Raw genomic sequence first — 10,915 nt, 5'->3', positions numbered from 1 at the left:
AATTTAAAGGTTATTAAAAAAAAAATACAAGATTGGAGCGATATGGTTTTATGGAAACTAAGTAAACAAGTTTAAAAAGCTAGATACATTGAATTTTATGTCTGTCATATCTATGTCTTGATTAAGTTTCATCTGATGCATCTGGGGAACTTTTGGAGCTGTGATATAGAAACACACCTTTTCAAGAATAAATATTTATTCAAGGTGAAAAACGTGATAAATTTAGATAATAAATAAAGACAGCATTGAAAAAAATAAACCGTAGGGCTTAGATGTAATACCACTAAATCATTGTACGTCACAGCTCGTTGTATACGATAATCGGTCGAAAAAAATGTTTCCTTGAATTGACAGTTGTAGGTAATTAATCCTACAATTTATTGCAGTGAAATAGTTCTGGGTCATAAACATATGTCTTGGGTATTTCAAAGCACTATTATTTTTATATTTGGGTTTTCTATAGAAAATTTTGGAAACTAAATCTTATACATAGGTTAAATAAGAGGGAAATTTGATTGGTTCACTTCCAGTGATGGTTATTGTCTTATAAGCAATGTAATGTTATTTGAATTGTGTTTCTTTAGTACTGGACAGGATAAAACTTTACTCATGCCAAGTACTTCTTTATTTGAAGCAAGGATAAATTCTGCACAAGTGTTTTAAAAGTGCAATTATATCAAAGACTAATAGAAGAAATTCAATGGTGTTATTACACCTAATTTAAGCTAATGTGATTGCTTCATAGTGACACACAAAAAAAGGCATTGAGAGGTCAACAATATTCAGCAATAGTTAAGTATAAATATAATGTGTCATAACTCTAAATCACTTAGAGTCCAGAAAAATTAGAAATTATTTGAATATAAGGCATGAAAGATTTGTACGTGTTTTAATTTTAATTTTTATTTTTATTTACATGATTTACAGGCAGAAATTAGAATTTGCCGCGGGGAATTGCGGCTTTGGTGTTTAATTTTTAATACACCGGTGATGTAAATCTTTTGTTCAAACTCTCCCTTATTTTTCAGTAATTCAGATTTTCTTGGCACAGTGGGAACGTGAATTACTTGTCTTTTCACGTATAAGTTCGAAGGCGTATGAATCTTTTGGGTAGGAAATTTATTGTGTTAAATGATGAGTGTATAATTATCATTTTAAGACTTGCTTTACTTTATTGAACGTCAATATTTTTCTTAGTGAAATGATGGATCCGGACATCGATAATGGCGTTGAGCGAACTGCGGAGATGAAATTAGAAAATCACAGAATGATTCATTGTCACAAATGATAGGAAGCTTTTCAAATAAACTACATACATTTTATCATCACAAAGAAGATCAGACTTACAATTGAACAGATAACAGAATCAGCTTAAGGTGAATGGTGACTAGAAGTTTGAAAGAAAGTCTTGAGTGGACCAATACAAATTCAACCGTAAACTTACCGTAGCTTTCAAAGAAGCTGACACTTGTTTGGAGCCTAGAGATTCACCTGCTGCTTTTGTCAAGCAGAAAATATCAGAAGGTTACATAACTTATGCACGTTGATAAGGATTTTAAATTATTTACTTTCTTTAAAAAAATAATAGGATTTGGAATATATAAATTCATTTGACGTATGCATAAGTTAAACGTAAAAGATGGGTGTCTTGATTATCATCGATCGTAAGTGGCTTTGAAGTTATTTCATGTTATATGGAGGAACAGGAGTTGTTTGCAACATAAGACCTTTCAATATAAATAATAGTTGATATGATATTATATGTATATTGGTATGTAAAAATTGACATTCCTTATCATAATACGAAGGAAGTTGTGTTTTGCACTGCTTTGTGCAACTTGAAGCCAATGTTGAAAACAACCCTTTGTTAAACAATGGTAAAATAACCAAAATACCAAATCTGTAGAAAATTCAAAACGTAGCGACTTTAACCAAAATGGCATAATCAAAAGCCCAAACTCATCAAACGAACTGTCGTTTTCCTTGTTGTAGGCATTGTTTATTTTGAAAATGGTGGACTTTTTGTATTTTCTGTCAATATTTATTTGTAACAATATTAAATGAGTTCTAAGAGTACTGTCGTTGAAGAGTTGCCACCGTCAATTTTGATTTGACGATCGCAAATCTCCGTTTTACTGTCTCCTCTAAACTGCATTTGCGACCGTCAAATCTACAATTGACGGTAGCAACTCTTCAACTACAGTACTGTAATCCTTAAATAGAACTCATTGAATATTGTTACAAATATATATATATATATATACTATTATTCCGATTCTAATGCATTATAAAAAGAAAAAATACGATGAAACTTGAAAAAATGTCTAAATTTGACAAATAGAAAAAAATCCGCGAAACTTCATGAATGATTTTGGCACAAAGACGTCATGGCTAAACGTGACGTCATACAAATGAAAACTTACAAACTCGAGGTTATTACGTTACCTGTACGCTTCAAATTCGGATAAAATTACATTAAAACGGCGAATTCGAGGTAGGTGTTGTTTTATTTTCGATTATATAGTAGTAAACGAACATTTGTTGATTCAATCAATTCAAAATGGCAGGTCCCTCCTTAGTTATGCCTGGTCAACTGTGGATTTGACGGCATCTTTTAGCCAATGAAAACAATTGTTACATCCAAATTGCATTAGAATCTTGCATATGACATTGGTTAAAAAAAACTGATATTGAAGGCCTGTGATTCCTATCGGGATTTCTGTGGTAGAGGATTTTAAGGTTCCACAAATTCTTTTGAAACAGCGGATGTTAATGGTGAATATACAATGTTAGGAAAATAGAAACTTTTGTGTATGAGGCTGAAAAATTGGAAAAAGGGCGAGGTTCTACGGAGCCCTTCCCCAGTTTTGCGCTGAGTAAAAAAAAAATATTCTGACATTTACATTATATTGTTTTTATGCTGCAATTTGAATTAATAAATTGATAACGTTTTAAATCGTACTACAAATGTCAAACTTATTTTTATTCCTTAATGGACCTCTGATTGTGGAGAAATGTGTTCCATGATGAAATTGACTTTATACAAAATATAGCTTTGTTATTATTTTTAGGAAATACACGTTACTTCAATATAGATGCAGTATAAAAACATTTTTGATTGATTTTAGATTGATTAACGCCCAGTGATAACTATTGCATGCCTATGCAAGACGATGATCTTAACAATCAGTTTGACATGTAGATTGGACGACAAGGATTAAGGATGTGATCTTTGGATTGCAACAAGACACAACGATATGACTCGAGATATTTCATTGCATACGGTTTACTTTTTTTTTATTAATCGTCACTAAAATGTCGTAGGAAGACGACACGCGAGCTTGGTATCCCATATTTTATTCCTACTCAATTTGATGGGTGTATTTACTTCGGGGTATACAAGTGTAAATTGTAAGTAACTCGTGTTACCTGTTGTGATAATGTATGTATTTGAACAAGTATTTGATAAGATAAAATTGTATGTCATGTGATAAATCACCTATCAGTCTTGTGATTTTATATCAGTACAACATGGCTCAGGCTGCGTCTAAAACATGTGAAATTTGTGTGAGTGCCCCTGGATCACAATACTGCTTAGAATGTGAACAATATTATTGTGAAAACTGTAAGTCGCTGCATAAAAGACAGAAGTTATCGACAAACCACCAGTTTCAACACGCCTCCGAACTTATTCCGGAAGGTAAATCTAGATGTAGCCAACACAAAGAAGAATCCAACCTAATGTGTAATACATGCAATGTACCGGTATGTACAAGTTGTGTGACAGGAAATCACAATGGTCATAAATTTTCTAAATTGGTCGATGTAATTGCTCAATTACGAGGGGATAACGAAAAGCAAATTCGGGACAAGACCAATGAAGCAAATCAAAATATAACAAAAATTGAGGTTAGCTTGAAATCGTTTGATAATGATGTAGAATCTGTCATAAAAGCTATCACCGATCAAAGCAACAATATTAAACGCATGGTTGATAAATCTGTTTCTAAGATGATTGCCTTAGTTAAAGAACAATCAACGAAGGAGAAAGATAAACTTATGAAGATTTTATCTGCTGCTAAATCCACACTTGTTGTTGGACAGAACTTAGATAGAAGAAGACTGGATCTAGATAAAGCCAGACCGGATGAAACTATGGTACAACAGATTAATAAGATGAAAGAAGAGATCAACAAACTACATATAGACTCTCTTCCCGAGTTTCCAAAGATATCCTTCGATAGTAAAGCAGTTACTGAGGATGACATCAGGCAACTAATCGGTTCATATACTTTAAGGTAAATATAAAAATTGATGTTATCTGCTTTTCGAAAACCCCGAATAACCGAAAAAAAAATCTTAATGTTTATTCATAGTGTCAAATTATTTAAAAAAATTATTTCAAGCTTTAAGTAAAAGACTGGAATGTCTTGGTTCTGAGATCTCCAATCAACAAGTCATTCTTAATATTGACAGTATGAACTATTTATCTAAAGGCAGTCACCTATAAAAATTATTACTATGAATACTTAACCGAAATATCTTTCTAAAACAAATCAACAAAGGATTATTTTTTCGATTTCAATTGTTTTCTTTATGACCTTTAATTGCCTTCTAAAATTATCAGGTGTTTTTACTTCGCATCGAAACGGACTCAAGCGTTATCAAGAGTAAAACTATTTTTGATGTCATGACAACTCTTCATTAAGGTCTTTCCTTTTACTAAAGGGAAAGACCTTACTGTATTTCTTCTGATTATTAAGGTCTTTCCTTTTACTAAAGGGAAAGACCTTACTGTATTTCTTCTGATTATTATTATTATTATTCTTTTTGTTCCGCCAAACTTTGACGAAGTTAGCCTCCGTAACCGTAAGACGTGTCGCTTTCATGTTCACACTTTGTATCGGTGTCATGAATACCTATCCGGAACTCACCCTGTGAGTCGAAATATTTTGTCGGTTCGGAGTAATCCCTCCGAAACCCAAAAACCTTGTTATCGTTCCAACACCGTAACCGTAATAGGTAGAAAAAAAACAAAGGGTGAAATTTGTTCAGGACCAGACCCTGGTTCTTCGTTACATTTGGATCGAAAAGATTCAACGACTCATTGGTAGGGTTATGCCCCTATGAAAATTAACCGGTGTCGGTTGACCACCAAAACTCAGAAACCGTAAGTCGTAGAGACCTAGGATCTTCACCAATCATCATCAATTTATGTATCTTTGAAAAATACCTCAAGGTCAAATTTGTATGTTGACCTTGACCTTTGACCTAACACCTTGTTATGGGATAATCTCAGAAACCATTATACTTACAGAAGTTTTAAATAGTGGAAAATGTTTGGGTCATTACGGCACAACTTTGTTACATTTTGACCGAAGAGATTTGACCTTTTTTTAAGGGGCATAACACCTGTTTTAGGTTTCTGGAAAGACAAAATCATCTTTTACTATATAACCAAAGGTCCTAGACCCATGGGGTCTTCGGCAATGACATTGGGGACAAATGACCTTGACAAAGGTCAAAAGGTCAAAGGTCAAGGTCATGTCCCATAAAGCGAATTTGGTGTTTTTAACCTTATTTAAAGGTTTTTCAGTGTGTTTTAAAGCTTTTCAATACATTCTACGTCTATTTGAACATGTATTTTACATTACAAAAGGAAAGACCTCTCAATTGTTCAAGAACAATTGACAGTTTAATTATTATTAAGGTCTTTCCTTTTACTAAAGGGAAAGACCTTACTGTATTTCTTCTGATTATTATTATTATTATTCTTCTTGTTCCGCCAAACTTTGACAAAATTTCCCTCCGTAACCGTAAGACGTGTCGCTTTCATGTTCACACTTTGTATCGGTGTCATGAATACCTATCCGGAACTCACCCTGTGAGTCGAAATATTTTGTCGGTTCGGAGTAATCCCTCCGAAACCCAAAAACCTTGTTATCGTTCCAACACCGTAACCGTAATAGGTAGAAAAAAAATGAAGGGTGAAATTTGTTCAGGACCAGAGCCCGGTTCTTCGTTACATTTGGATCGAAAAGATTCAACGACTCATTGGTAGGGTTATGCCCCTATGAAAATTAACCGGTGTCGGTTGGCCACCAAAACTCAGAAACCGTAAGTCGTAGACACATAGGATCTTCACCAATCATCATCATTTCATGTATCTTTAAAAAATACCTCAAGGTCAAATTTGTATGTTGACCTTGACCTTTGACCTAACACCTTGTTATGGGATAATCTCAGAAACCATTATACTTACAGAAGTTTTAAATGGTGGAAAATGTTTGGGTCATTATGGCGCAACTTTGTTACATTTTGACCAAAGAGATTTGACCTTTCTATAAGGGGCATAACCCCTGTTTTAGGTTTTTGAAAAGACAAAATCAGCTTTTACTATATAACCAAAGGTCCTAGACCCTTGGGGTCTTCAGTAATGGCATTGGGGACCAATGACCTTGACAAAGGTCAAAAGGTCAAAGGTCAAGGTCATGTCCCAGATAGCGAATTTAGTGTTTTTAACCTTATTTAAACGATTTTTAGTGTGTTTTCGAGCTTTTTAAGGTTGACCTTGACCTTTTCAATACATTCTACGTCTGTTGGAACATGTATTTTACATTAAAAAAGGAAAGACCTCTCAATTGTTCAAGAACAATTGACAGTTTAATTATTATTCTTTTTGTTCCGCCAAACTTTGACGAAGTTAGCCTCCGTAACCGTAAGACGTGTCGCTTTCATGTTCACACTTTGTATCGGTGTCATGAATACCTATCCGGAACTCACCCTGTGAGTCGAAATATTTTGTCGGTTCGGAGTAATCCCTCCGAAACCCAAAAACCTTGTTATCGTTCCAACACCGTAACCGTAATAGGTAGAAAAAAAACAAAGGGTGAAATTTGTTCAGGACCAGACCCTGGTTCTTCGTTACATTTGGATCGAAAAGATTCAACGACTCATTGGTAGGGTTATGCCCCTATGAAAATTAACCGGTGTCGGTTGACCACCAAAACTCAGAAACCGTAAGTCGTAGACACCTAGGATCTTCACCAATCATCATCAATTTATGTATCTTTGAAAAATATCTCAAGGTCAAATTTGTATGTTGACCTTGACCTTTGACCTAACACCTTGTTATGGGATAATCTCAGAAACCATTATACTTACAGAAGTTTTAAATAGTGGAAAATGTTTGGGTCATTACGGCACAACTTTGTTACATTTTGACCGAAGAGATTTGACCTTTTTTTAAGGGGCATAAAACCTGTTTTAGGTTTCTGGAAAGACAAAATCATCTTTTACTATATAACCAAAGGTCCTAGACCCATGGGGTCTTCGGCAATGACATTGGGGACTAATGACCTTGACAAAGGTCAAAAGGTCAAAGGTCAAGGTCATGTCCCATATAGCGAATTTGGTGTTTTTAACCTTATTTAAAGGTTTTTCAGTGTGTTTTAAAGCTTTTCAATACATTCTACGTCTATTTGAACATGTATTTTACATTACAAAAGGAAAGACCTCTCAATTGTTCAAGAACAATTGACAGTTTAATTTTTTTTATTTTTCGTCCTTATTTTCTGTAATATAGTCTTATTTCTTTCGTCAACATTTTTTTAAGCTGTATTTCACCATCAAAATATTAACCCTTCTTCAAAGCGTCATCTCAAAGAAATATCAGGCTTTATTTCGTCAGTTGCGCATTTCGTACGCACAAGTAACCGTGGTTTCAAAACTGTTGGAGATTGAAATCAATCAAGTATACTTGCTATTAAAAATGAAGGACAAATCTGTCCAAAGACATCTGTGAACAGAAGTAGAAAATCAAATATGTTTCTAATATGTGTAGATCTCAGTATAGACAAAAGTCTATAATAAAATTGAAGACAAAGTTTGACTTCTCGCAGGTCATTTCATTACCACAATAATTCATTATTGACTATAAAATGTGAAAAAATAAAATAATACACCTATTACTTATATATCCACTCATATATCATATCAACTCATAGTTTTGTAAAGTTTACATCAATATTCTACTTTCATTGATAATAAAAGTCATACATAAGTCCATATCTCTTTTTTTAATATTTAGATAAAGAATCAATTGTGAGGAAAAAAAAACCTGAACATATTACTATCATATCCAGCATCTATCATAATAATTATAGTTTTCTAATTTTTTCTTCATTATAATTTAATTGGTAAAAAAAATCATACATAAATCTGTATCTTTTTCTAAAATAAGCAGTTTGTCTATGTATTGAAAAGAATATAATTGTTAAAAGAAATATAATTAACATAGTTCATATAGTTCATATACATTCAAACAGAACATCACAAAATGAAGTTTTTAAAGGCATTTATAGTCATTTTGAAAATGGTGAAACAATCTTTTTCATTTTAGTAGATGTTCACCAGTCAAAGACAAAGAATATCAACAACTAGGATGGCTATTTAGATGTTCAAGCTGTGGGTAAGTTCTGAAAGAAAATTTACTTTGTCAATAACTTTGTATACGGTCCAAACACTTTATATACATAAAGTCTTAACAAATTAAGCAATACTTGAATGAAACTGATATCAAACACAATAGACAGGAAATATCTTGTAAGATATATATAACTGTAGTCAATTACATCATAATGTCTTGCATTAATGTACAGGAATCTGTTTTTGATATAATGTGTTTATTTATTGAGTGACTGTTTGCAAATACATGTAGTTTAAACAAATTAATGTCGGTGCATTTTTTAAAGCCGTTTCATTTTATGTCGTGGCAAACTTGTAGACTTTGTAATGTTATTGAAGAGACGATTCTGAATTGCATGTACTCGCCTTGTTTTTGTCCCACAGAAAATTAATTGCTTTTTTAATTGTGTTGGTTTACAGTATTAGCTATATTCTCAATATAAGCGATTGATCAGACATTTGTGTCGCTTAAGTTGGATAGCGTGTTTTAATTTAAATCCATAGAGTTTAATAATTTGTCAAAATGTATTTTTTATCTTTTTTTCTCAAAAAAATATATATATTTAAAACTGTTTTGCACGCTACAGGTTGAGCAAAGTTTTGTATAGGTGTAATACCACCCAATAATTGTATGTCACATCCGGTTGTATACGAAAGTAGGTCGAAAAAAATATTCCCTTGAATTTGACAGTTGTAAGTTATAAATCCTACATTTTCATGATTTTATTGCAGTAAAAACATTTCTGTGTCATAAACATATGTCTTGGGTATTTCAAAACACCATTATATTTTATTTGGGAATTCTATAGAAAATTTTGCAATTATGAGGTTACATGGTGACTAAACCTTGTACACAAATGAACTAAGGGGAGAAATTTGATTGGTTAACTTCCAATGATGGTTATTTTCTTATATGCAATGAAATGTTATGTGAAATATTTTCTATAGTACTGGACAGGATAAAACTTTACTCATGCCAAGTATTTCTTTATTTGAAACAAAGATACATTCTGCACATTTTTTTGAAAATAGCATATTTAACAAAGACTAATAAGGGAAAATCAATGGTGGTATTACACCTAATATGAGAAGCTGTACATGCAACTTTGACCTTGCAAGTATATCATGTGTTAAAATTTCTTGCTATTTAAGTGAAATATTACAAAAATGAAATATTTGAGTGGATTGAGTCTCCAAACCACATTTTATGAGAAAATTGTCTTTAAATAGGACTCTACCCTGAATATTCAGTTGACAGAACAAGCCATACTATTTTTTTCAATTTTTTTTTTTTTTGGGGGGGGGGAGATTTTTCTCCTTATTTCTTATATTCTGCTATGGTAGAATATTATCCTATGAAATACTTAAATAAATATAAAGTTATAAGTACATGAAATTATTTTTAATGCTGTTGCGAAAAATTATTCACTAAAAGAGAAGCCTTTTATTTTCCTCTCTGGAACGCGGTGTCAATTTAATTTTTACGTAAGGACTTATTGAAACCTCCTTAGAGACAGTAAACTTTTGCATGGATTGTTCAGTCTGCTAAAATGCTTCAATTACTCATTTCTAATAACATTTCTACCATAAATGAGTGAAAGTTACCCTATTATTTTTATTTATTGGCCTGAAAAGTTGAAATTTTGAGGAAATGAGAGGTAAAAATAGACCGAAAGAAAGCTTATAAAGAAGACAAAGAGGTCCATTAGTGGTATTTATCTTCCTAAATTCATCTTGTGTATCATATTCAACTGTTTGTAAACAGATAAGGCAGATATTTGATCATTTATTGGTCCACACTCTATTCTATCTTGATGCGGCTTGGTTTGGATTCGTCGACGAAATTTTGCTCGAATAGCTGTAGATGTCGTCTTTCAATATACAATGATAATTTATACTAAATTTTTTACAAACTATTGCACTGATTATGACAAAACTTGACAGAAATGCTTGAAATAACCAGTATTACAAAGGAAAAAAGTCACATTCAGTTTATTGACCAATAATGTCTTCTTTAGGTGTAATACCACAAAAGCATAGTACGTCTCATCCGGTTGTATCCGAAAGTAGGTTGAAAAATATATTCCATTGAATTTGACAGTTGTAGGTTATAAATCCTACATTTTATTGCAGTAAAAACATTTCTGTGTCATAAACATATGTCGTGGGTATTTCAAAACACCATAATTTTTTATTTGTGATTTCTATATAAAATTTTGTAATCTTGAGGTTACATGGTGACTAAACCTTGTACACAGATGAAATAAGGAGAGAAATTTGATTGGTAAACTTCCAATGATGGTTATTTTCTTATATGCAATGAAATGTTATGTGAAATATTTTCTATAGTACTGGACAGGATAAAACTTTACTCATGCCAAGTATTTCTTTATTTGAAACAAAGATAAATTCTGCAGATATTTTTGAAAAAAGCAAATTTAACAAAGAC

The 10,915-nt window shown here is 32.4% G+C and overlaps 1 protein-coding gene across 1 annotated transcript in view; it reads left to right on the top strand.

Annotated features, from left to right (window-relative positions):
• The first annotated feature begins 3,502 nt into the window (after nt 1-3,502).
• LOC139497625 (E3 ubiquitin-protein ligase TRIM71-like) overlaps nt 3,503-10,915 on the top strand; it is a 32,349-nt gene continuing 24,936 nt past the window's right edge. The window contains exons 1-2 of the mRNA XM_071285856.1: nt 3,503-4,298; nt 8,402-8,470. Of these exons, the coding sequence (XP_071141957.1) occupies nt 3,532-4,298; nt 8,402-8,470 (836 nt within the window). The 5' untranslated portion in view covers nt 3,503-3,531. The remainder of the gene's footprint in view (nt 4,299-8,401; nt 8,471-10,915) is intronic.

Source organism: Mytilus edulis, chromosome 12, assembly GCF_963676685.1.
Source record: "Mytilus edulis chromosome 12, xbMytEdul2.2, whole genome shotgun sequence".
NCBI classification, from domain to species: domain Eukaryota; kingdom Metazoa; phylum Mollusca; class Bivalvia; order Mytilida; family Mytilidae; genus Mytilus; species Mytilus edulis.
This window is presented reverse-complemented; position numbering and strand designations above follow the sequence as displayed.